The sequence below is a fragment of the Medicago sativa genome, chromosome 7 (assembly GCF_051527215.1).
Source record: "Medicago sativa cultivar Bolivia chromosome 7, Bolivia_mono, whole genome shotgun sequence".
Classification (NCBI taxonomy): Eukaryota; Viridiplantae; Streptophyta; class Magnoliopsida; order Fabales; family Fabaceae; genus Medicago; species Medicago sativa.
In genome coordinates, this window is record NC_140755.1 from 64,445,502 (window position 1) to 64,473,499 (window position 27,998).

General features: G+C 35.6%; 1 protein-coding gene, 1 long non-coding RNA gene and 1 other non-coding gene across 7 annotated transcripts; all 3 read left to right on the forward strand.

The window, feature by feature from the left end:
* Window positions 1-1,145: 1,145 nt before the first annotated feature.
* LOC146907657 (uncharacterized) lies at window positions 1,146-27,947 on the forward strand. Its single transcript, XR_015020690.1, has 2 exons — window positions 1,146-1,459; window positions 27,699-27,947. It is a non-coding gene; the product is annotated as an uncharacterized LOC146907657 (long non-coding RNA).
* On the forward strand, window positions 8,585-20,561 carry LOC146907658 (NADPH-dependent aldo-keto reductase, chloroplastic-like). Of its 5 annotated transcripts, none has more exons than XM_085731026.1 (5): window positions 8,585-8,893; window positions 9,182-9,313; window positions 9,759-9,809; window positions 9,935-10,011; window positions 20,259-20,561. In XM_085731026.1, the coding sequence occupies exons 2-5, from the start codon at window positions 9,182-9,184 to the stop codon at window positions 20,344-20,346; spliced, it is 348 nt and encodes a 115-aa protein (XP_085587152.1). In that variant the 5' UTR covers window positions 8,585-8,893; the 3' UTR covers window positions 20,347-20,561. The 5 variants fall into 5 exon arrangements, with proteins under 5 accessions (XP_085587152.1, XP_085587150.1, XP_085587149.1 ...); XM_085731024.1 differs by having other exon boundaries at window positions 8,597-8,893; window positions 9,179-9,313; XM_085731023.1 differs by lacking the exon at window positions 8,585-8,893 and adding an exon at window positions 8,902-9,088 and having other exon boundaries at window positions 9,179-9,313.
* Window positions 16,561-16,667, forward strand: LOC146907659 (small nucleolar RNA R71). Its single transcript, XR_015020888.1, has one exon. It is a non-coding gene; the product is annotated as a small nucleolar RNA R71 (small nucleolar RNA).
* Window positions 27,948-27,998: the final 51 nt, after the last annotated feature.

Below are 27,998 nucleotides of genomic sequence, written 5' to 3' on the forward strand. Positions count from 1 at the left end.
ACGATTATTTTGGGAATAATGTTGAATGGTACAAATAAGGTGCATGTGCATACGAAAGTTCACGGATGAGCAATAGTTGGGTTTTTTTTTATTCTCTTTGCAGAGTAGAAGAAGCACTGATTTGATATCTCATGTGTACCATATACCTATTTTCTCGGTTTCTAAGAAGTAAGTTGATCTCTTAGCACCTTTTATTACAAATTCTGTGGACTTTATCATCCATGGTATGAGACATGATCATTATATTATTTTTTAAAGAGACATGATCACTATTATTATTTCTACAAAAAGTGATGTATTTTTGTTATTATTTTTAATCTAGTATTAGTGCTTGTTTAATTTAAGGGTTATGCTAATCGGTGCCCTTAAGACAATGATTAAGGAAACCAAAAAAAGAAAGTTTTAAGTTAAAAATACCACTTTTTAAACTTTTGAGGAGTTGAATGCACAAATTCCAATATGAGATTAGTATATTTGCTTCCTTAACCATTGTCCTGAGGGCATTGATTAACATTTTCCTTAATTTAATCTCCAATCTTTTTCTAGTAAAATAAATGAGAAGATAGGTTGCATGTACAAAGTTCGTCAAATTTCGTACAAAAGAATTCCGTACCATTTAGCATCTCTCTTATTTTGGATAGCACTTATGTACCATTAAGGTATCAATATTATATATCATTGACCAATTAAAATGTCAATGTTACTTTATAAATGTTTTATTTAATATAATTTTTAAAGGGTATGCCACGTGACACATCCTAATTAGCCAATATACCATTGGTACTTTAATGGTACACATGTGCTATCGGTCTTGGAGAGATTGTTGATAGAGAAATGATATTTGAACATCAATTTAGTGACAACTTTTCCAACAACTTTCTCTCTCATACTCACATTATTTTTTGAGAAATGATATTTTGACAACCACTTTTTGACAAGTTTTGGACAACTTTCTCTCTCATACTCACATGATATTGTTATCTTCTCTCTTCCTTTTTCTCTCTCCATTGTTTTTGACCAATAAGAAGTGAGAAAAACGAGGTTGTCAACAAAGTTGTCATCAAATGGATGTCAAAATATCATTACTCTTATTTTTTATTTATCTCTCTATTAATCTGTATCGTTGATTATTATTATTATTTCGTGGAAACAAAGGTCGTTTGACTGAAGTTCCAAGGAGGTTGACTATAAATTATAAACTATATAGGTGTATATAAAGGGTAAAGCTTTACAGGAAAATAAAACTCAAAGGCCAACAACATATATATAGATATGGGAAATTTTTGCTCTCGATATTGTGGAGGTAAAGGGGTAGGTGTAGGTGGAGGTGTAGGTGGAATTGGTAACATTGTGACTGATGCTAATCCTGGAGGGGATCATCATGGAGGGGGCCATCATGGACATGGTCATCATGGAGGTGGTCATCATGGACATGGTCATCATGGAGATGGTGGTGGAGGTGGTGGCGGAGGGTGTTAAGAAGGCGGTGGGGGCTTCTGAGATATGGTTGGCGGTATTCTATTTTGTTGGATTGTATTTACTTAGTTGACATGCCACCTTAATTATATCTCATGTGAAATAAATCTTGTTGTACTTATATTCAAATTGATGTTTAAGTTTCTAAATTTGGATAGTGAATGTATGCTTTAGTATGTTGTATTTTTTGAATAAAACTTGTGTTTTGCCATTTGATTAGATTAAAATTGAATTAACTCATGTATTTTTTATTTTTTTCATGTTTAACACGTGTTTGAGTTAATTCAAGCGGATGTTATATCCAACATGACTTAATTTACAGGTATTTTGAGAAGTTTGGTTGGGAGAAGAGCATTTTTTTTTTTAAAGATTTGTAGGGGCCTAAGTGTTCTTGATGCCATTATGATATCACATTCCTGCAAAGGATTATTTGTAGTTACATTAGGAGAACTCTAGAATTATTTCTAGGATTTTCCTAATTAAAATTCACTTCTAGATAATTTCCACATTTATGAGTTGGTCAACGATGTTGTTGCTCTTTTCCTCACCTAATCTACATTTTCGTTATTTTTAATACATGTAGTAATAATTGTCTATAAAATATATTGTTCTTGATTTATATATGGTTTATTGTACTGTCAAATGCATCATTAGGTTCCACTCCAAGAAAATGCTTTCGTATGCTATGTTCAGTATGTTGTTTATTCATATTGTTCAGACGAATTTTTTTTTTCGACCCTGTTTCCAAAAAAATTTCTAAATCTGACCCCCTTTGACATTTATATACAGAAATGACCCCCTTTCTGGTATTTTTTTTGTTTGTTTTGTCGTTTTCCTCATTACCGCAGTTTCAAATTGCGGTAATGAGCCTCCTTTCTGACACGAACCGCAGATTGGGCACAGGTGAGCAGGTTTTGTCTATTTTTTTTAAAATTTTTTTATTCATTACCGTAGTTTGGAATTGCAGTAATGAATTTTCATTTATTTTTCGTTTTTTCTATTTTTCATTTACTGCAATTCTGGCAATATTCACTGAACACATCTCCAAATAAATGAAAATTCATTACTGCAATTCCAAACTGCGATAATGAATAAAAAAATTTAAAAAAAAATAGACAAAACCTGCTCACCTGTGCCCAGTCTGCGATGCGTGTCAGGTCAGAAAGGAGGCTCATTACCGCAATTTGAAACTGCGGTAATGAGGAAAACGACAAAACAAAAAAAAAATACCAGAAAAGGAGTCATTTCTGTATATAAATGTCAAAAGGGGTCAGATTTGGAATTTTTTTTGGGAACAGGGTCGAAAAAAAAAAAAATTCTGTTCAGACCCATACTTAATGTGACACTTAATCATAATCTTTTGACCATATTTCTAAAGTGATACATGTCGGTTATGATTTATTAATCTTTTGACCATATTTCTAAAGTGATCCATGTCATTATGATTTATTGATAGTGTAAAATATTTTGTAATAACAATATAAAAATTCATCCCCGTGAGCTTAACTCAGTTGATAGGAATATCACATTTTATATGTAGGGGCCGGGGTTCGAACCACAATCAATTAAATTGCGGGGTCACTAGGCTACTTGACCAAAAAAAAAAAACAATATAAAAATTCAACTCCAAACATAAACGGGGCTGACAAACTAGAAAAAGATGGACTCAAAACCTAGATTTAATCCGTTTAACATTGCGGGTAAAATTAATTGGTTCAACGTACTATATCTGTTTTGTCACCCAGATTACTAAGATATATCTTTGCCTTTGTCACTCATCAGTATATATAATATAGAAAACTATATATGTATGTGAGCAAAGCAACTTATATATTATAATCGTCATTATTTTCATAAATAATTATGATATACTTTATAATTTGGTTAATACAAACAAAGTTAAATTAAATTTAAAATAATGATCCCAAATTATAGTATAAAGAGTATGTGTAAATATTTCTTCTAATAAAATATATTTTCTACACTTGACCAAAAAAAAATATATATATTTTCTACATGCTATAAGATAAAATAATAATAATTTTTCTTATAAATAAATATCTCTTTTCAAACACTTTCAAAAATCAAAATAGAAAATTTGTCAATATGGAAAATATTAAGGATTCTCAAAACTGTCAAGTTATAAAAAAAACTGAAGTTTAGTGAAATCTACCAAGTTACGAAAAACAGGATGTTACAATTTAAAAATAAAACAATGTTAAGATTTAGTGACAGCCGCAACCGTAGGTAAAAGTCCATAATATTTTTTAAAATGATCTCCTTAGAGTTGCATACGTTTTGTCCATAGGTAAAAATGAAAAACATGCAATGACAACCAATTGACAATGACAGACAGATTTAGCTACGAAAATTTGGCCTATATTGACGGCTTATGGCAGTCACTGTAAGTCAAATCTCTTGTAAATTTCTTGTAACGATGCAAAGAAAGTATGGGTTGTGCCCGGGCGTGTGCCCAGGCTCTTCGGACGGTAGATTTGCCCATGATTATTTATTAGGAGAAAAAAAGGAAAACTTAGAGTGCAACAACGAAAGATAAAAATGTTTAATAACAAAGTAAAAGAATTCATAGTAATCTGGGTGAAAGTGAGGGGAGTTAAAGAGATAAAATGGTGTTAAACTGGAATGGAGTTTTTTGTCAATTTAATAACAAAATTAGGGAGATTGAAGTTTAGTTAAAAAAACTAAAGGGTGTAAAAAGAAAATGGCACTTTAAGCTTTAATAATTGCTCTTCTACACCCCATAATTACTTAAATACCCTCAACGACAATTACCTATATGTTGTTCACTGTTGTTGTACGAGCGACAGTTAACTATCGTTGCGTTCTTCCTTATACCAGAGTAACAACTCACAATCTCATACTTCTACAAAGTAAACAATGCATGTAAATCATTGTAAAATGTTGAATGATGATGAAAGTGAAAGTGTTCTAAGATGTTGTTATAAACTTGATCTAATTGACCTGACAACTCACATATTTCTATTGACAGAGCAACTAGATCAAGTTCAAAACAGCTTCTTCGTGTTCAGATCCGCCGAATAGGTATTTATAAGATGCGTGAAGATGAACGGTAAGATATTTATGAGCTTGATCCAGCTGTTGCTGGTAAAGAGGAAATGTTTTAACGAGGTCCGCTACTATAAGTTCTTTCAATTTCTTTTGTATGAATGTTATTTTATGTTGTTTGTATTTATATTGATTTGCAATCATAATATTGATGCATTCCTTGTCAACCAAAATTTCAAATGAAGAACACATTTCTTTAGTATATAACCATGCAAAGAAACAATGTTTGTCATTTTTCCTTTATCGTGTGCGGTAAAAAAGAAAAAAAAAACTTGTTCAACATTAAATCTCTATTTTAAATAAAAATGATAATATTGAAATATGGGTTTTGCTGGCCCCGCATAGCCCATTAATTTTTGGGTTGAACTCAATTTTTACATGAAAGTTGCTCAATAGGCCAACAAAATGCTCACATGCCCCTTAAATTTCCAAAAAAAAAAAAAAAACTCTCTCTGGTTTTAACTCCTGATCGCTCTTGTTCAGGAGGCAAGACCCGATCTCCCATCAATTCAATTTAACCTCGAATTAGAAGTTACGACCCAGGATCATATCAGAAGTTAGGATCTGATCCATTCATGCCTCAGATTTAGACATAATTTACAATACAAAACACATAATTCATCAACCATTCATATTTTCAAGAACAATTAACAACACTCATAATCGAACAATAATTTCCAACGGTCATAATTCAACAACAATACACAAAAAATTATAATTCAACAACAATAATTCAACATAATTATGATTTAGAAACAAGATGTTCAATCATAACTATAAATAAAAGCACAAAACAAAGTAAAAACTAAATTATAATTTAGAAAAATTAAAATATTGCATTGAAATTTAAGGAATCAATGTGTTGAATGATTTCAGAGTTAGCTAGGGTCGATCCAGGTTCAGGTCTTAACTCTTGATAAATAACAATCCAGGTTTAAAATCTACACCCTCCGGTCACAAATATAAGCAAAAATTTACTTTTTAAGTTCATTCAATAAATGATGTATGTGGACTATTTAATAGTCCACATACATCATTTATTGAATAAACCTAAAAAGTGAATTTTTGCTTATATTTGTGACCGGAGGGTGTATGCAAAACAACATTGTAATATGTTCAAAAGATGTAATCCATATTCTTTGACCCCAGATGAGTGAATAAATCGTTTAGCAATCATGTAATGATGATTAGTCTAGGGCAGGTTGTGTACTACATGCTTGGTTGCTTGATATATAAATAGAAGTAGTTTGGGTCGTAATATCAAAACTTGAGCGCGCGAGAGTTATAACTAAGAGATAAGATTGTAACTTCCAAGAGGGATATTTTTGGGGTTTTGAGGGGCGTATGAGCAAAGGAAGGGGACTATTGAGATTTTTTTACATCCCGAAATGATTGGTCCAATCCATCCTATTTATATGTGTTGGCCCGTCGGGGTACGACTGGGTCAAGCTAGGCCATTGGAAACTCTCGGGTGTGTGTGGGTGTTATTTAAAAAGACAATGGAGGAGATTAATGTATTTTTCTCAAAAACAATTAAGGCTTAAATATGCAAACAGTCTTTGCAAATCTCAAGCGTTTTGGTTTTAGTTATTGTAATTTTTTTCTTCGATCCTCACAAATATATGATCTTTTGTTTTGGTTCTTGGAGTTTTGTTTAGTCTCTGTAAAATCTATTTATATGGAAATTGATCCATATAATATTCATTTTAGTCCTCATTTTAAGGGATGAAAGTCAAATATTCTACATATTACAATGTCCAAATCCAATATGAATCAATCTTACAAGGACCAAAAAGCAAAAAACTTATATGTATGCATGGACTAGAAATAAAAATATATTTTTACTGGATTGGCATCAAAACGTTTGATTTTTGCATGCATGATGATCAAATTTAGGCAAATGTACCAAATCATTACCAAGTAATAAAGTGATAAGTAGAGTATCACATCCACATGGATTGTCGTTCCAACTAGGCAATTCACGTTACTTTTTTCGAACAAAAAAAAAAGTAAACACAAAATTTGATCTATTTGCTTAGATGGAGAGTTTAGAAGTAACTTGTTTTTTATTGCATAATGTTAGCGACAGTTAGGATTCCTCAAATCCCCTCTATTTTATTTGTTGAAATTAATTAATAGTCAAGTTATTCATGGATTGGTTAAATGGTACTCATTCAAGTGATGAGTTTGTGGGGTTTTATCCGCTTCAACTGTCGAGTTGCAACCATTACATTAGAGTTTCTACATGCGTCAGGGCATAGGGTCGTCAGTCGTATATAAAGAATGCACTTTCGTACGTAGCTTTATATGAGGTCCTTACTCTCTCGGAGGTAATTGAAGCATATACTTAAATTCTAGTTCCTAAATTATCAATTGTCCTAAAGGTTTCATCATCTATGAATCTTAAAAGTAGATCATCATACTCTTCCTCTTGGTATTCTACAAACAGGCAGCCCTATCTCATCTATCTTACCAAGGATGAAAGGGAAAAATTACTATGCTAGGTTCGTAGGCTCATTCACAATTTTCCTAGTTAAGACAATTTCCCTAATTCGGTTGGTTTTTCACCGTTGTCTAAGATACTTTCTAATTCGAGTAATTTACCGTTATATTAGGTATCTCACTTCACTAATCGAGTAAATTTACTGTTATCTCAGGTGTGCCCTAGGTCATGTGAAAGAATTATGTACTTCACATAATAAAATTAAACATGACTCATAAAATAATCGAATAAAAAGAATTAAATTAAATAGATCCAACAAATAAATTAGAGGTTCATCGTAGAACCCTACCTAACAGGGTTCTTTTTTTTCCGCACATAATCGTCTGTTTCTTCGTCCTTTTGGGTGTTTTCTTCCATGTCACTTGTCTTTGGACTTTGAATAGAATTTCTCCTTCTTGTAATGTCTTCAGAGACCTCTTGAATCTTCATTCATTGTATTTTCAAATCTCCATAAGATGCTTTGCTCTGCCAATTTGCATGATTTTGCCTTGAATTACATCAAAAACACCCAGAAGTCCTTGGTTTCGGGAAAACTATAAATATATGACTTGAAATGAAAACATTACAAAATGTCCTGAAAACCATATGCAATTATTCTAAAACTCCTCTAAATTGGATCAAAATCAAATAAAAATGACTGAAAAATATGTTAAAAATAACGTAAGATGACATGTTATTATTAATACACCATTTGTAAATTTAAGTCAATAATGCAACTTTTTTTCTTTAACCCTCTGGTTTTCAGGGGAAGGGGCGCTGGTACTCGAACTCGGGTTCTTCCGCTGAACAAACTCGGGTTTAATTGTTCTATCCAGGAATCAAACGCAGGTTCACCCAAACAACTTGTCGTAGATGAATTTCATTAACCACTTGTGCTAAATTGCTTGGTTAAAATTTATTTATTTTTTAATCAACAACTAAACTTGATTCCCCCGTTGCAAAAAAATAATAATTAATTCCCCTCTCAAAAAACTAAATTTAATTCTGAGGGTAATAGTCATTTTGGTTCGTGAATGTGTAATGAGTAATCAAAATAGTCCCTCAATATATCGAAATTTCAAAATAGTTTCTGATTATGCTATGTTGATCAAAATAGTCTCTTACGTTAAAAATATTTCATTAATATTGTTATATTATTCACTCAATATACTTATTTATTATCATATCAATCCTTATAAGTACTTATTGTTATATTAGTCCCGATATTCAAAGAGTTACTGTCAATATTGAAAGAATATTTTAATGTCGGAGACTATTTAATCTAACAAATGCACAATCAAATACTCCTTCCGTTTCACAATAGTTGACCATTTTGGAGAATAATATTGTTTCACTTTACTTGTCACTTTTAAGTTTTAATGCAACATTAATTATTGATTTATAAATAATACCCTTGCCTATTTATTGTAGAGAGAAATAATAGAATGAAATAATAAATGAATAAGGGTATTATAGAAAAAACACAAAGAATTTCATCAAAAATGACAACATTTATTTGATTCCTTAGTATGTGTAATTTCTTTAAAATGGACAAGTACTGTGAAACGGAGGGAGTACTATTTTAGAATTTTTATACATCTAAGGACAATTGTAGCAACTTGTTACACAACCAAGAGTCTAAATTGACTAGTACTACCTTTTAATTCCATTGAAAAAAACAAACAGAATTGTTTTGGATTGAAATTGTGAATAGATTCAAGCCAATCAAACTCTTCCCAAAATCTATGAGCCAGGAACTACGGTGGTTACATTTTCATAATCACGAGAAACTTTTTTTTTGAGTAAGTCATAATCACGAGAATCCTCATTGTCAAAAAAAGTGACTTGGTAAGTATAACTTTTTTCCATTACTTTCAATGCTCCGAAACTTTTGTTAAAAGAATGATGCAATGATCCACCTTTTACTCCGAACCCTTTGCTTTATGTCACATTTATATTCATCTTCAACAATTTTAATATACAACATTTAGAGCTATGTAAAAAAACTGAGAAAAAAATCTATAGCAATTTGTTTCAAGAAGGGTATGTATTATTTGTTCAAAGTTTAATTATTTTTATTCTTGTATTTTATCTTTATATTAATTAATGTTGTTTTTTCTTCTTCTTTTTTAGAAGATGGAAAAAGAAAATATAAATGGTCCTCAACATTTTGATCTGAATACTGGTGCAAAGATACCATCAATTGGTCTTGGAACATGGAAAGCTTCTCCTGGTGTTGTTGGTGATGCTGTTGTTGCTGCAGTCAAGGTGCATTCTCTGATTTTTGCTTCTTAATTTCTTGGTTTCTTTTTACGAAGCACGTATACGGACACAGACACTAGACACGACACAGACACTGACACGCCGACACCGTTAATAATTTGAGAAAATCACATCATTCAGTGTAATTATATGTGTTGGTGACATGTCGGTGTCGGACATGACACGTGTCCAACACATGGACACGTCTAATCCGAGGAGTGTCCGTGCTTCATAGGTTTCTTTTGAATTTCTTGTGTTAATGTATGAAACTTTGACATAGACACACATACACCGTTAATAATTTAATAAACTAAACTATTCAAATGTAACTATATGTGCTGTTTTATCGGTGCATTGACACATGTCGGATATCAGACACGTCTTCAATCTGAAGTATCACTGCTAGGTGCTAATTTGAGTTTTGAATGTATTGTCTCAATGATTTGTTCAGGCTGGCTACAGACATATCGATTGTGCTCGGGTGTATGATAATGAAAAAGAGGTAACCAAAATTTTTAAATTTATATGAAATAAGTATTTTTGAATACTAATATTCTAGGTGGTCAAGAAAAAATTGTTTTGTTTGTTCTGGTTTACTTGATGCTAGGAAAATTGTATTTGCTGCAGGTAGGCGAGGCTTTGAAGACACTGTTTTATGCTGGGGTTGTACAGCGTGGTGAAATGTTCATCACATCAAAGCTGTGGTATGTGCTTAGACTAATTCTTATTATGATCAAAGATTATTGACCTTATTTTTTTTTGGCTAAAATGCACTTTTGGCCCCTTATGTTTTGCTCGGTAGCAATTTTGGCCCCCTATTAAAAAAAACAACTTTCTGGCCCCCCAACTTTACCCCCTTTTGCAACTCATAGGCCCCCTCTGATTTTGACTTGGTCAAAGCACAGGGGCCAATAGATGGACGCCACGTGGCATTTAATTAATTAAAAAAAATAAAAAAAAAGAATTTAAAAAGAATTAAAAAAGAATTTTGGTCAAAAAAAAAAATTAAAAAGGAATTGGCACCACCACCTCATCGTTTCTCTCTTCACTACCAAAAAAAAGCTCTTTCTACACACCATCACAGCACAAGAAGCTTGCGGCTTACCCCAAAACACCACAGCACAACACAACACAACAACCTTGTCTCAATCTTCTTCAAACTTCAATTCCATTACTTCTTCTCCAAAACGTGGTTACCAGAGAGACCCATCGCCGGTAACCTTAAGGCAGTGACTCTTTTGTTATTGCAGATAACTCTGGTCCATAAACATGGGTTTGTTTCTGTTGAATTCTATAGAAGAAGATAGAAGGAATTGGGTTAATGGGTTTGTTTCTGTTTCTGTTTATTTCTGGTCCATAAACATGGGTTTGTTTCTGTTTGTTTTTGTTGATTGTTTGTGATGAATTTGAGGGAATTGGGTTAATGGGTATGGTGATGAAGATGGTGCATGAAGTTGGTGAGTTTTGGTGGAAGGAAAACAGAGAGAAAAATTGAGAAGAAACGAAGAGAAGGAAGATAGAAGGAAGAAGAAATGGAGAGAAACGGTTTTAATTTTGGTTTTAATTCCTTTTTACTTGATTTTGTTTTTCCATAGGTACTCCATTCTTCAATGCTTCTTGTAAAAAATGAAGATAGAAGGAAGAAGAAAGGGAAACTGCCGTGAAAGAACAGAGGAAGAAAGAAATAGAAACCAGGGGCATTTAAGTCTGTTCGCGCGGCACAGATTCCTTTTAATTGGCCAAAATTCTTTTTAAATTCTTTTTAGTTTTTTTATTTTTTTAATTAATTAAATGACACGTGGCGTCCATCTATTGGCCCCCTGTACTTTGACCAAGTCAAAATCAGAGGGGCCTATGAGTTGCAAAAGGGGGAAAAGTTGGGGGGCTGGAAAGTGGTTTTTTTTAATAGGGGGCCAAAATTGCTACCGGGCAAAACATAGGGGGCCAAAAGTGCATTTTAGCCTTTTTTTTTAATCAAGCTTTTCAGTTACTAGTTGATTATAAAATATGAGAAGAAGAGGATGATGTTACCGTAAATCCGCAAGTGCACGGGTTTACCGTAGTAGTAATAAAGAGAGAGTATCGATCCACAGGGAGTTATTTAAATTCCAATCAAAAGTAGTAAAGGTTAGGGAGAAATTGATAATTAGGGTTTCAAGGTAATCTAAACGACGGTTGAAAACAATAGCTAAAGGCAACCTAGGGATTATTGGTTCATCCTATGGTTGACCTAACATCCTAATCCTAATCCTTGTTTATGTAAATCCTAGTTTCTAAGGACGAATCTCTCTAAAGCCTATCCCCTTCTTCGTTCGATATTCAGGGAGTGTGTCTCTCAAGGTGTTAGACCTATTCTCATGGCTAACTCCTATATTAAGATCCTTGATTGTACGAGATTCTATAAGTCCCAAGGTTCACTAGGCTATTCTCATGCTTCGCAATCCTTGTCTAAATTCACTTGTTTGGTTATTAAGACTTCTTCGTTCGATTCATCACCTTAATAACTAGGGTAAAGAATTAACAAGTACTAACCCTCCGCGTTCGCATCCAAAGTTTGGTACTTGTTAATATCGTTGTGAAGAACGGTGAATTTTGATAAGAAAAGTAGGGTTACATAAACTAGGGTTTCAGATTAGGATTGTTGGATCAAGCCATAGGACTCTCCCAACAATCCCAAGGTCTAAGGGAATTACTCACTCATGGTTGGTGTTGCCATGAATGAATAAGAAGAAAACAATAAGAACGATTGAATAAAAACGAGAACTTTTATTGAGAAATAGTATTCTGTCACAATACAATATTCAGAATTCAAGATGATAAAACAAGGAGAACCAGCTCTCTATTTATAGCCTACTAATGACTTAAGCCCTAAGAAATAACTGAAGGAATATTCTCTGGAGATCCATGGGCTTTATCGTCAAAGCAGGCTGCGTAGAAAACCGCTGTTCAGAGCAAAAAGCAGCTAAAAGGGATGCTGGCAATCGCGCACGGCCGTGCGCCTTGCAGGCGTGGGCCGTGCGCCCTTCACTGACTTGGGGGAGCGAATTCTGATTTCTTCAAGTGCATATTTCGGTCACAAATCTTGGAAATCTCCTATTTTTGTGCTCCAAATCCCTTTTCTTTAGCTCCAAGCCTTGCAAATCATATATTTGATCCTGAAATATAATATTGGATTCTTTGAAGTAAAAAGCTCTTAAATATAAATAAAAACACATAGAATCTAATTAAATCTAAATAGACTTAAACTAAATAACTTAATTAAAATACGTAATAAATCTACTTATCAAACTCCCCCACACTTGAATCTTTGCTTGTCCTCAAGCAAAAGGCATAGACATAGCAGCATAGAAAACATTTAAGTATATGACAAAATTAAAACACATGTTCCCTCCAAGGCCTTGTCCTAAGCATACACTAATCACAACCTCAAGAGCCCCTTATGATTCCTATTCAACCCAACAAGAGAAACTAAGTGAGTGTGTGTGTGTAGTGCATCCCCTTTGCTCCTGTATAAACAGGTATTATGAGGAAACAGGTTCTAACCCCAACAGTACATCAACCGAGAAAAACCTCATTTTCATTCCATATAAGCAAGGTGGGAATTAAGTTTAAGTTGGTTCAATTTTAAATTGTGGACCATATTTTTCTTTTCTTTTGGTCTCTTTTGGGGCTACAGATGCCTAGGGGATATCACCTTTTCATAGGAAGTCGGAGAGGGACTCACTCCTTCCTCCACTACTCCGGCAATCACCCTAAGTAGTGCTGTAGTTTGTAACTTCTTTCATAATTTTTTTTTTCTTTTTCTTTTCTTTCTATTTTTTTTTCTTCAGAAGTTTGTAGAAGCTATACAATCACTAAGGAGGTACCATCCTTCGCGTAGGAGTTGTTCGAGTACACTATCATTCCCTCCATGCTCCGGCGGTGTTCTCAACTTAGTGAAAAAGTGAAAATCATGCTTCCCCCCATATTATTTCAACGTTAAATAAAGTTAATTAAATTTCCCCACACAAGCTTATACTACTTTTACTCCTAGAGACTTTAAAGGGTCCATGTACCATTAAACTTAGAACGTGGTCCTTAAAATACCTATTCATACACTTACTCAAAGGATGCACTGTGAATTTTCTCATTGGAGAAGTTTTGTTCACCTAGAATCAATGTGGGTCTATTGGAAAAACTTAAGGCAACAAGAAGCTATTTTCATGTACACAACAAGAACATTATTTAGCCTATATTGGAAGAGAACTTAACAAAAAGTATATGTCATATTTAACAATTAAAACAAGAAAACTATCTAGCCGCTTACATGCCTTTCGCAATAAAACAAAACAAAAGATAAAAATTCAAGGGAGTTTGAAACACTACGACTCTTACTACCTAGACACTTTATTGGCTCCCCCCCACACTTGGGAGAAGCATTGTCCTCAATGCATAAAGAAAACAAGAAATTAAAAGGAAGAGAGGAAGAGAAGAGAAGAGAAAGGAAGAGGAAAGCTCACATTCTTAATTGTTGCCCGGAGGGGGACGGTTAAGGCCAAACCTTTGCATCATTTTGAGTGACAAGGCGTTGGCTTTCTTCCGCCACTCTATTTCCATGTTGGATGTCAGCTCGCATTCCAATCATCTCATTGTGCATTTGATTTTGCTTTGTATGCACTTTTTGGAATTCGGCTTGCACCCAAGCCCACCGGTCATCTTCAAATTGGGGACCGGCATGCAGCACCGGTTCCTCTTGCTCATGTTGAGCTTCCTCCTCATCACCACCATCATTAACTTGCACCTCGGGTACCTGCAAATCATCATAAAGCAAATTTTCTATCTTTTTGGTCGGAGCCTTTGAGGTTAATGCCGTGGTATTTTGATGGCTTCTTTCTTCCTCCCGCGCCTCCGGTGGTGTCAATTTCCTTGCCCTTTCTTTTTCCGGTCATTTTGACTTAGTTTGAAAAAAATTGACTTTTGTGGATTTTAGGTTTGTGGGAAAAAGTGGGTTTTTGATGAAGGTTTTGTGTGGGAAGTGAAGGTTTGATGTTGGGTATGTGGTGGAAGTGAAGTTTTTGAGTAGTTTGTTGGATTTGGTTGGAAAATTTGTGGTTTTTGGTTTAGGTTAATGGGGTATACGAAAATTGGGGTTAATGGATTGGATGGATGGAAATTGATTTTGTTTGGGTGTTTGTTTTTGGAATTGATTTTGGATTGGTTTGGGTGAAAGTTTTGTGTGAATTGGTTGAGTTTTGATGGAGATATGTGAGGTTGAAGGTTGAAGAAAAATGGAGGTTTAGAGAGAGAAGTGGATGAGGGAGGTTTTTGTGTGGTTTGAAAGAGGAAGAAGAAGAAAAATCATGTGAATATACACATAAGTGTCGCGCACGGCCGTGCGCCTTGCAGGCGTGGGCCGTGCGGACCTTGCTGTTCCCCTAGGCAATTTTTTTCAAAAAATTGCGCACGCCCACGCGCAATGAGGCGTGGGCAGTGCGCCTGTTTCTGGTCCTCTGAGTCAAAATTTTTCAAATTTTCTTTCACATATCGGACATGTACCTACAAAACAATTAAAAACAAAACAAAACAAGCAGAAATAAAGCGATAAAAAAATGCGTGGGTTGCCTCCCACGAAGCGCTCTTTTCACGTCATTAGCTTGACGATTAGTGGTGATCCCTAAAATGGGTCAAAGAGATGATGGTAGCCAGGTGGTGGTGAAGAGCATTGCTTTCCACCATGATCTTCGGCTTCGAACAAGGAGTAGTCGGTGATTCCTCTATTGATGTTATACATTTCGAAACCTATGAGCATGCCACTTATTTGGAACATAATGCATCCTTCTCTAACATTTATGACTGCTCCCGCTGTGGCTAATAAAGGTCTTCCAAGTAGGATTGGGACTTGAGGGTCCTCAGGAATGTCAACAACCACAAAATCAGCGGGAACAAAACACCCATCTATTAAAACGGGCATATCTTCCGCAATACCAACGGGACTGATAATAGTGCGATCTGCAAGCTTAAGGGATATGTCCGTTGGCTTTAGGTTTCCTATTCCTATCCTCATGAAGAGGGACAAGGGTAACATGCTCACACTAGCTCCTAGATCGCATAAGGCTCTTTCCACATTTGTGTCTCCTATCATGATAGGGATTGCAAAACTACCAGGGTCACCAAGCTTGGGTGGTCCTCCTAGAAAGGCATTACACTCTTTGGTCAAGGTTATTGTCTCATTGCCCACGGGGATTCTCTTTTTAGAGATGACGTCTTTAACAAACTTAGCATAGGTGGGCATTTGGGACAAGACTTTCGGGACCTTGGTGTGTAGACTTTGTGTTAGCTCAACAAACTTCCTAAATTTGTCCTCTAGATTAGGCTTAACAAGCCTTTGAGGGAATGGGACTTTAGGAACATAGGGCTTTGTATCTGCCAGACTTTCACTCTCTTCTAGGGATTCTCTGACTTGCACAATTTCAACCTTTGGTTTTTCTAGCTCTTGGCCATTTTCTAGGGTAACAACATTGATGTGTGCTTTAGGATTGGCCTCGGGTTGTCCTGGAAAAATTCCAGGTGTTTGAGAGGTAGAAGAAACATGTTGGGCTACTTGGGAGATTTGGGTCTCCAATGATTTGTTGCTTATGGTAAGAGAGTCTACCTTAGAAGTTAGAGTGTCAAGCGACTCTTTTAGAAGTCTAGTTTGCGACTTAAGCTCTTGGTTTTGTTTTTCTTGGTTTAGCACAAAATTTTCCAACATAAGCTCAAGATTAGATTTCTGAGCCACCCTTTGGTTGTTGCCATAGCCTGGTGGTGCTACTTGCTGCCCGAATTGATTTTTATTGTAAAAATTCTGCCCTTGACTCATACCTTGGTATTGGGCATAGTTTATTTGTTCGGGAAACAAGAGAGCACTCCCTAGCTGGCATTCATCACTAGAGTGGCCAGTAATACCGCATACTTCACAGGAAGATATAGGAGAAGAAGGAGTAGAGGCACTTACATTGAGTTTATTGAGTTTATGAGAGAGTGCTTCTACCTTAGCTGCCAAGTGATCATGAGGAGAGACCTCATATATACCGGCTTCCTTGTTTGATGGTGTTGTACCACCAATTGCCCTCTCGCTCGTCCACTGGTAGTGGTTTTGGGCCATGTCTTCTATCAGCGCATAAGCATCTGCATAATTCTTATTCATTAGTGCTCCTCCTGCTGCTGCATCAACAGTCAATTTAGTGTTATACAAAAGACCATTGTAAAAAGTATGAATTATGAGCCATTGCTCAAGACCGTGATGGGGGCAAACTCTTAGCATCTCCTTAAAACGCTCCCAAGCGTCATACAAAGACTCCCCAATTGCTTGATTGAACCTAGTAATCTGGTCCCTATACTTGGCAGTTTTGGAGGGTGGAAAGAATCGAGCAAGGAAGACTTGCCTGATTTGGTCCCATGATGTAATGGAACCCTTTTCTAAGGAATGGAACCAAGCACTAGCTCTATCTCGAAGGGAGAAAGGGAAAAGATGTAGCCTAACGGCTTCTTGGTTGGCTTTGATGGTTCCACTAAGCCTAAGAAAGGTAGAGATGTGAAGATTGGGATCCTCAGCGGGGGATCCCGAGAATTGATTTTGCTGCACAAGATGGAGAAGTGCAGGCTTGATTTCGAAATTGTTTCCTTCCACATCCGGATACACAATAACCGCTGCCGGCTCCTCCGTTGACGGAGTTGCATACTCCTTAAGAGTACGTACATCAGCCATGGCTTGGTTTTTTCGTGCCTCTCTTCTACGCTTACGTAAGTACTGTTCTATCTCAGGGATATAATCCGAAGGAATATTACTCCCAAGACTTCTAGTTCTACGCATAAGCGGAAAAGAAATCCAAAAAGAAGAAGAAGAAGAAGAAATCGATTGAGAAGGGGAAAGTGTAAAAACAGAAATAAAACCTAACCATCACCAAAGTTGATCGGAATTTGGTCAACTCCCCGGCAACGGCGCCAAAAACTTATTACCGTAAATCCGCAAGTGCATGGGTTTACCGTAGTAGTAATAAAGAGAGAATATCGATCCACAGGGAGTTATTTAAATTCCAATCAAAAGTAGTAAAGGTTAGGGAGAAATTGATAATTAGGGTTTCAAGGTAATCTAAACGACGGTTGAAAACAATAGCTAAAGGCAACCTAGGGATTATTGGTTCATCCTATGGTTGACCTAACATCCTAATCCTTGTTTATGTAAATCCTAGTTTCTAAGGACGAATCTCTCTAAAGCCTATCCCCTTCTTCGTTCGATATCCGGGGAGTGTGTCTCTCAAGGTGTTAGACCTATTCTCATGGCTAACTCCTATATTAAGATCCTTGATTGTACGAGATTCTATAAGTCCCAAGGTTCACTAGGCTATTCTCATGCTTCGCAATCCTTGTCTAAATTCACTTGTTCGGTTATTAAGACTTCTTCGTTCGATTCATCACCTTAATAACTAGGGTAACGAATTAACAAGTACTAACCCTCCGCGTTCGCATCCAAAGTTTGGTACTTATTAATATCGTTGTGAAGAACGGTGAATTTAGATAAGAAAAGTAGGGTTACATAAACTAGGGTTTCGGATTAGGATTGTTGGATCAAGCCATAGGACTCTCCCAACAATCCCAAGGTCTAAGGGAATTACTCACTCATGGTTGGTGTTGCCATGAATGAATAAGAAGAAAACAATAAGAACGATTGAATAAAAACGAGAACTTTTATTGAGAAATAGTATTCTGTCACAATACAATATTCAGAATTCAAGATGATAAAACAAGGAGAACCAGCTCTCTATTTATAGCCTACTAATGACTTAAGCCCTAAGAAATAACTGAAGGAATATTCTCTGAAGATCCATGGGCTTTATCGTCAAAGCAGGCTGCGTAGAAAACCGCTGTTCGGAGCAAAAAGCAGCTAAAAGGGATGCTGGCAATCGCGCACGGCCGTGCGCCTTGCAGGCGTGGGCCGTGCGCCCTTCACTGAATTGGGGGAGCGAATTCTGATTTCTTCAAGTGCATATTTCGGTCCCAAATCTTGGAAATCTCCTATTTTTGTGCTCCAAATCCCTTTTCTTTAGCTCCAAGCCTTACAAATCATATATTTGATCCTGAAATATAATATTGGATTCTTTGAAGTAAAAAGCTCTTAAATATAAATAAAAACACATAGAATCTAATTAAATCTAAATAGACTTAAAATAAATAACTTAATTAAAATACGTAATAAATCTACTTATCAGATGAAAAGTGGATCTGAAGATGGTGTCGCCGGATTGAGTCTTCTGTAATCAAATTAGTTGCTCAAATATATACAATTGTCATCCAATTCCTCTAGGAAAAGGAATAGATTGGTGATATAAAAGGACTAGTTTGTTGACAATTTTGTGTATACAAGGACTAAGGGGTCAATTTAGTGAATCATTATTTAGAAGACAGATATGATGACATTATAGTATCTGAGGGACTAATTTTGCTACAAAACTCTTTATACAACTAATGTAGTTTGATACTTGGATGATTGAGGGTTTACTCAAGAATTGAAGAGTAATGAATTGTCTTCATATATGGCTTGACTTTATTTTTAATCCATACAGGATTAGTGACTGTGCACCTGAAGATGTCTCGAACGCATTGGCTAGGACTCTACAAGACGTAAGGATCGCCGTGTGACCAGCATGTGCAACCAAACATTGGAGGGAAAAACCTACTTAACCCAGAAGTAAAGACCCCACACATAAGGATCATCGTGTGATCAGCAGGTGAATCTTCCAACATATTAGGTTAGTCACGTTCCAACGACCTCATCACTTGTATAGTCTACTTAAGATAAATAAACGATGAAATTACTGTTATTTAATATCCAACAATATAAATAGGGGGATTCAAATAATCCTAACAGCTGCTTACTTTTCTGTAACCAAAACAGGTAAACTTGCTCTGTTGCAAACAGATAAAAATTGCAAGCTTATAAGCCTTATCTTTTATTATATTGTCAACATAAAAAAATAGATAATGCGAGTTGTTTAGACAAAATGACAATCCCTGTGAATACTACACTCTACTTGTGATGAGTCAATAATCAGTTAGTTTTAATATAATATTTAAGTCCTTTTTAATTATATTTGAGTTTATTTTATTTAAGTTTATTTCCTTTTTAGAACTCTTTTACTACAATTGCAAGTTATTATATTTCAGGAACAAATATTCTAAAGATTGAGTCTTGGAGCAAGATTGTTGGATAAGTCTAATGACGTAATCAGAATCAAACCAAGTCTTAAACCTTAATTTTATGTAACCCTAATTTCTAATCTAAATTCACTGTTTTAACATGAATTAACCATTATCAAACTGTGGAAACGAAAGTGGAGGGTTTGATAATTGTTAATTCATTATTCCAAATATCAATTCATAAAACGAAAGTGGAGTTTTGATATTCGAACAAGTGAATTTAGACAAGGATTGCGAAACATGAGAATAGTCTAGCAAACCTTGAGACATATAAAGTTTCGAGCTTCAAGGATTCCAAAGTCAATCACCCATGAGAATAGGCGTGGTTGTTGGAGGAACACACTCACTGAGACCGAAAGGAGATGTGATAGGCTAAAGAGAAACTTGTCTAACGTAAAGTTATAAGTTTAAGAGTTTGTTTGTGAAGGATTCGTCATTATGATGAACCAATAATCCCAAAACTCTTTTATTTTATTATTGTTATTTTCTTTTAATTAAACAAAAATACAACTTTCTACCTTTTAAACTTTCAATCTAATCATTGTTTAAAATTAATTGAATTCATAACTCCCTGTCGGAACGATGTCTTTTTATTACTACATCGGTAAATCGTGCACTTGCGGTTTATCCCATCAACTTGTCACTTTATTACTTGGTAAATGATTTGCTACACTTGCCTAATCTAACCATCACCTATCAACTGACATACTTCTATTGGTATGACAACTATATCAAGTTCAAAACAACCTGTGAAGATGAAAGGCAAGATGTTCCAAAATGTTGTTATGACCTTGATCCAGCTGCAATTGGCAAAGAGGAAATGATTCAACGAGATCCACTAAGATGAAATTAAGGCGAAGGTTGCAGTCGGTAAAGAGAAAACTTTTTTAACGAGATCCACTACTATGGGTTCTTTCGATTTCTTTTGTATGAATGTTATTTTATGTGGCTTGTATCTTGATTGATTTGCAATTATTATATTGATGCATTCCCTGTCAATAAAAATTTCATATGAAGAGCACATTTGTTTAGTATATAACCTTGCAAAGAAACAATGTGTCATTTTTCCATTTTTGTGTGTGAAAAAAGGAAAAAAAAAATTTGTTCTACATTACATATCAATTTTAAATAAAAATGATAATATTGAAATATGGGTCTGGCTGCCTCAACATAGCCCATAAATTTTTGGGTTGAACTCAATTTTTACATGAAAGCTGCTCAATAGGCCATCAAAATGCTCACATGTCCCTCAAAATTAAAAAAAAAAAAAAAACCTCTCAGGTTCTAACTTCTGATCGCTCTAGTTTATGAGGTAAGACTCGATCCCCATCAATTTCATTTAACCTTGGATTGAAAGTTATGAACTGAGATCAGATCGGGAGTTAGGATTTGATCCATTCATGCTTTAGACTTAGACATAATTTACAGTACCAAACACGTAATTCATCAACCATTCATATTTTCAAGAACAATTAACAACACTCATAATCGAACAATTATTTTTAACAATCATGATTCAACAATAAACAAAAACTTATAATTCAACATCAATAATTCAACATTAATATGGTTTAGAAACAAGATATTTAACCATAACTATAAATAAAGCACAAAACAAAATTAAAAACTAACTTATAATTTAGAAACATCAAAAGATTACATTGAAATTGAAGGAATCAATGTGCTGAATAGTTCCGGAGTTCAGGCCCGATACACGCTCAATTCTTAACTATTGATAAATAACAATCCAGGCTTAAAAAAACATGCAAAACAACAATGTAATCATTTTAAAAGATGTAATTCATATTTTTTGACGCCATATGAGTGAAGAAATAATTATGAAATTATGTAATGATAATTAGAGTCTAGGGAGGTTGTGTAGCACATGCTTGGTTTCTTGATATTGAAATAGAAGAAGTTCGAGTCATAACCTCAAAACTTGAACGAGTAGGAGTTATAACCAAGAGATCGAATTGTAACTTCCAAAAAAGGTATTTTTTTGGGTTTCGAGGGGTGTATGAGCAAATGAAGGGGCCTATTGAGATTTTTTTTTTACATCCCTCATACGAAGTGATTGGTCCATTCCATCCCATTTATATGTGGAGTGTTACTTTTCCCACCCTATGACCTTCTCGCGCGCCCTGCTAAAATTCCAAAAATACCCCTAGTCCGGATTACATTTTCCGAACCAGATTGTTAGTGTTTCCGGATTATAAAATCCGGACCAATTTGATATGCATATTTTGTGTCTTTCTTTGATGTCAAGGGTCTCTGTTGACCGTTATACGACCCCCGCATAAGCTGCAAAGCAATTGCAGGGGTCGTATGAGCGTTCAACAATGACCATGACACCACAAACACTCCTAAAAGCTACCTAAAAAACTTAGAAAAATTGAAGAAAATGTAAGAAAGGAGGTGAAGAAGAATGAAGGAAAATGTTGAAGATCCAAACCTTTTTACAGCCTTATATAAGTCATAGGTCTTAATTACAGTCAAATAAAACGTGTTACACATTCAAAACCGTAAAAAAAATGCATTCAAACTCCACTAACCGGCCTAGCCTTTGGTGAAACGTCACCGGCCAAAATTTTACTGAGGGTTTCCGGAAAATACAATCCGGAATGCATGCAATTGTTCCAGATTATATAGTCCGAACTGCACCTGACCCTTTATTTGGATCGTTTTCATTGCGAATGCCCTGGAAAAAAATAGATCAAAGATACATAACATAAATAAAAGCAACATAAGACAAATAAACAGTTAAAAAAACAATAATAACATAAATGATGAATCTTTTGGGAAGGTGTTCGAAGAGGAGCTTTTGAACTCGATCATGTCGGCCTGTCAACTGACATGTTACGATCGGCAGGCCGAAATGATCGAGTTCATAAGAACCTATTCTTCGGAGTTAGATCTGCAACACAATGAAGAAAAGCAAGTGTTTTCAAGAGGATTTCTTTGAGTTAGATCCTGCTGCCTTGCCAAATGACATATTCATCTGGCAGGCAGCAAGATCTAACTCATAGAAATCTCTTGATATTTTTGAGTTATCTATCTATCAAGGAGGCATCAAGGGCTATCTATATATTTTTGACAACATGCTGAGGATCTTCATCATGCCGTTATATAGAGATCTATATATTTAAAACAGCATGAGAAAGATCCTCAGCTTGATGACAAAAATTTTCATGGTTTGCTTTGGTGTGTTTGTGTGTTTTGATGGTATTGAAGGTGAAAACCGGAGAGGATATATTTATAGAGGTCCTTGGATGTTGTGGACCACATAAACTCTTAGTGCAATGTGGTCCATAGAAAAGAATCCTATGTTGAGTCATTCCGGATTACGATTTCCGGAATGCACTTACGCCCTATGTTTTTCTGGATTACGTAGTCCGAACAGAATATGTTTGGTTATTTTATCAATTAAATGAACATCTTTGCCATAAATTAAAACATAATAACGCACGCAATTAAATTCAACAATAGATAACTAACACGCAATAAAACACGCAATTAAAACATAATGCAACAACTTAATTCAACAACACATAACTAACATGCAATTAAAACAACATAAAACACGCGATTAATTAAACCATAACACATTATCACGGATCATCTAAACTAACTTCTTCCTCCTCTGGTCCCTCCAGCAGAGCCCTGATCTCTTCGTAGTTCCTGGGTCGGTGCAAACTTTTCAGAATTTGATCAGCAGATCTAACCAAAGAAGCGTCCAACTCGATCGGTCCTCTAGCGCTGTGCTGACCAAAGACATAGAACATGGTTCTCAACGTTGTCGTTTGTGAGTTTCATCCGGCTGAAGCGAAGAGATCTGGCTGAGTCGGATAATGGATATCGATATTCTACACTGACCACCCTCCTCGTGTCTCTGCGGTTGAGTTGATGGTTGATTTAATCCAGCTCATCCTTCATCCCGGAGAGGGTGACATCGTCGCGAATCCTAAACAGATGTGGTGGTGTTCCACCGTTGTAGTAGACTGCCGCTAGCTTGGTGTTCGGATCAAAGCCAGGGAATTCAATGATTTTTTTTCCTGGTGTAGTTTACTTGTAATGAAATCAGGGACCCCTATTTATAAAGGCATTTGGGCGCTGTGGACCACAAAAATTGTCGGTGCAATGCGGGCCACACAGAAGAATCCAATGCTGAAGCAATCCGGATTATACAATCCGAACCAACCCTCACCATACACAACGTCCCAAGTTTCACTTTGGGACACCCCATTATAGTCTTTTTCCGGAATACGTAATCCGGAGTGCATGTGTAATCCGGATTATATATTCCGGACTGCACCAGAAGTTTTGGTCGGTGGTCTGCACCACAAAGAAAACGTTTTTCAAACGTTTTGGGCGGTGGTCAAGTGTAAAAACATGTTTTTTGACCGGCATTGATGGCTTCTCCACCGTTTTTTTATCCCCCCTCCCCTATAAATATGCTCCTCTTCTCCATTTTCTCACACCTTTTTCTTTCTTCTCTTCTCCTCTTCTACAACGATGTGTTTCCATCGCTGGCCTTTCATAGAAAGAGGCCTCTTTGGAAATACATCAGGGGTCATATGATCGGTCAATAAAGTAGGGGTCAGTCTGAATCTGAGGTGGGTTTGCCTGGGTGTCATGTTGACCATCATGGTCTCTTGTTCCCTAGAGTCCCCTGTGCCCCCTCTGTTTCCCCTCCAACAACATTTCTTCTTCCCCGCCATCTTCTTTCCTCCCAGCCTCTTTCCTCTCCATCAGTGGCTGGAGTTAGAGCTCGAGCCACTGGTATAGCTTAGGTAATAGGATAGGATTAGAAATAGATTTAGGCTCTTATGTAATAAGTTTAAAAAGCTTGAAAATTATTGTAATGTATTGTTCATATATTAATAAAATGAGTTGTTTTTATGTTTGTTTCTTTTTATTTCTGTTTTTTGATTTATTTGCATTTTATTTTACGAATTGCAGAGCTTAAAATTGCAAAAATTCTGGTAAAACACTATTTCGGATTTTATAATCCGGATACATCTGCAAAATTCTAACAATTTAAACCGGAAAACGTAATCCGGACAAGGGGTAAAATTGGAAAAAAAAAATAGGGCGCGCGAGGAAAGACATAGGGTGGGAAAAGTAACACTCTTATAGGTGTTGGCTCATTGGGCTAAGGCTAGGCCGAGTTAGTCCATTAGCAACTCTCGGGTGTGTGAGTGTTACTTAAACAGGCTGGAGAAGATTAATGTATTTTTCTCAAAACACAATTAAGGCTTAAATATGCAAAGAGAAATGCTAAGGACAAACTCTCTGTCACACTCTTTTTGACACACTCTCAACTATTGGGCCACATCATCTAATTTTTTTTGCCCTTCACTTGTTTACCAGTTATGCATGTTCCCTACATTATTTATTTATTTATTTCAAATCATCATCGTCCCTGCACAATCTTTGGACTGCCCTTTCCATTCGTTTATCATTCTAAAGAGCACCTGCGCTGCAAACTCCATTCAATCATGATTACCCCATATTTCATTTCTCTTAACACTTAAATTAAATTTTCAAAATTGTTGATTTGTTTGACCTTTGAAACTTTGTAGCGGTTTTGATTGCATACTAGGTTTATTAATTGAAATCCATAATTGTTTGGCGGTTTTGAATGCATACTAGGTTTTGAATGCATACTAAGATTGAAAGAAAGGGCAATTTCCATCTAAACTTTAAATCAACTAGGTGATGGGTGTGAACTGTAAAATTCATATCTTAAAAAACAAACAGTAAATTCATCTCTTTCATAAACAGATCCAAGATTTTTTTTGAAGGTTTTGTGTTGTTGAGGCAGTAAGAATTAGAGAGAGAGAGAGAGAGAGAGAGAGAGAGAGAGAGAGAGAGGGAGGAACCCTTTTTGGGAGATCGTGTGTTGTTATGCTTTTGTCAAACAAGAAGAAGAACCGGTAACTGGTAAATCATTTTAAAATGTTAATGACGTGGACCAATTAGTGAGGGTGTGTTCAATAGAGTGTGATAGAGAGTTTATCCTTAGCATTGCTCAATATGCAAGAGAAATGGTATTTGGAAATTTCAAGCGTTTTGGTTTTAGTCTTGTATTTATTTTTTTGCTTTTTTTTAATGGCAAAAAATATATATAAATAAAAGAGAGAACTGTACAAGATACATCAAAACATTCATCAAGTGACGCTCCTTAAAACCACCAAAGGATAAACCATCGGGATAAACCCCCAAGGGCCACACCAAAAACCACCTGAATACAAAAAAAACGAAAAACTACACAAAGAGAAAGCTAGACCAAAAGAGAGAAACAAAAAGTAACAACCATCACCCAACAAAAAGTTGTCGTGACAGAGACATAAAAGCAAAGAAACAACCCCAGAAGCAGGCCAGGAGGAAGGATACAGAAGCCCCCCACCCAAACCCCCAAGCGAACCGAGGCATACCACCACCAAAACCTACTGATGCCAACACAGGACGGGCTGCACCTCCCACTCATGATAAGTGCAGGAACTAGCAGGGCACTTAGCAAGGAACCACTTCCAAGCTAAGAGTTTCACTCTATCCACCACAGGCTCCTCACAGAGAGTGCCACCAGAGAAAATAAGGTTATTCCAAGACGTCCAGAGATGGTCCAAATAACAGCGTCAAACCATAAGCGGACCTAACCTAACTCTCTTCCCCCGTCCAAGGCCCATGAAGGCCTGCAAATATATGATCTTTTGTTTTGGTTCTTGGATTTTTATTTTAGTCTCTGTAAAATCTATTCATATTAAAATTGATGCATATAATATTCATTTTAGTCCTTATTTTATGGAATTTAAATCAAATATTCTACATATTACAATGACCAAATCCAATATGAATCAATTTTGCAAGGATCACAATGACCAAATTCAATATGAATCAATTTGCAAGGACTAACACTAAAAATATATTTTTACCAGACTATTTGCATATTTAACTCAACTTTTAAACTTCTATTTTTGCTTCAACCCTCAGGTCTCCAGATCTGCAACGTGGACGACGCCAAAGTCATTGATTTAATCTGCACTAGATCGAAGATGATTTGAAAATTTGAACTAACAAATACTTGAACGAAACAAGAAAGACAAACAACGCCGCACAAAGACGACGAACAAACCAAGGTCGCACTAAGATAGAGAAATCACAAAATAAAAACAAAATAGATGTGAAAATCACTTATTTCAATAAAGGAAAAGAGAAAAACTAGTTAGAGAGGTAATTTTGGGTCAAAAATTGACCTTAAATCACCCCTCTTTGATGAATGAAGGAGTAGAAACTAGAGTTTTTGTGACGGCTCACGAGAAAGAAAGGAAAGAGAGAGAACAAAGAGAAACTCTAGTGACTCCCAACAACACACTTTCTTATCAATTAATATTCGTATTAATTAGAATTGGAATGTGTCTTACAAAATTTATATTGAAACTTATATTTTTTGAACAATATCCATTTTTTAAATAGTAGAACTCTATTAAATAATTTTAACAAATGGTCTTCGTGAATTTAACTCAATTAGTATGGACAACGTATAATATATATAACGTCTGGAGTTCAAACTCCGACTACCAAAACAAAATTTAACAAAAGTGTGTGTGGATATGATTATTTTGGGAATAATGTTGAATGGTGCGAATACAGTGCATATGAAAGTTCACGGATGAGCAGTAGTTGTTGTTTTTTTATATGCCATTTGCAGAGTAGAAGTACTAATTTGATATCTCTTCTATTTTGTCGGTTTCTAAGAAGCAAGTTGATCTCTCTTAGCACCTTTTTTATTGCAAATCCAGTGGACTTTATGGTCCATGGTATGAGACATAATCACCATATTATTTTCGCGGAAACAAGATCGTTTGACTGAAGTTCCAAGGAGGTTGACTATAAATTATAAACTATATAGGTGTATATAAAGGGTAAAGCTTTACCGTAAAATAAAACTCAAAGGCCAACAACATATATATAGATATGGGAAATTTTTGCTCTCGATATTGTGGAGGTAAAGGTGGAGGTGTAGGTGAAGGTGGAGATGGAATTGGTAACATTGTGACTGATGCTAATCCTGGAGGGGGTCATCATGGACATGGTGATCATGGAGGGGGTCATCATGGAGGGGGTCATCATGGAGGAGGTCATCATGGAGGTTATCATGGAGATGGTGGTGGAGGTGGTGGCGGAGGGTGTTGAGGAGGCGGCGGAGGCTTCTAGATATGGTTGGCGGTATTCTATTTTGTTGGATTGTCTTTACCTGAATTTTTTGTTGACATGCCACCTTAATTATATCTTATGTGAAATAAATCTTGTTGTACTTATATTCAAATTGATGTTATATCATATTTTTATAAGTTTCTAAATTTGGATAGTGAATGTATGCTTTATTATGTTGTATTTTTTGAATAAAACTTGTGTTTTGCCATTTGATTAGACTAAAATTGAATTAACTCATGTATTTTTTTTTCTCTTCATG

Bases quoted from the DNA above. Each gene is read 5' to 3' on its own strand.
- LOC146907658 (XM_085731026.1), top strand. From the start codon at position 9,182: ATGGAAAAAGAAAATATAAATGGTCCTCAACATTTTGATCTGAATACT. The intron at 9,314-9,758 runs GTGCATTCTCTG...TGATTTGTTCAG, and splicing joins CTGTTGTTGCTGCAGTCAAG to GCTGGCTACAGACATATCGA. The intron at 10,012-20,258 runs GTATGTGCTTAG...AACTATATCAAG, and splicing joins TTCATCACATCAAAGCTGTG to TTCAAAACAACCTGTGAAGA.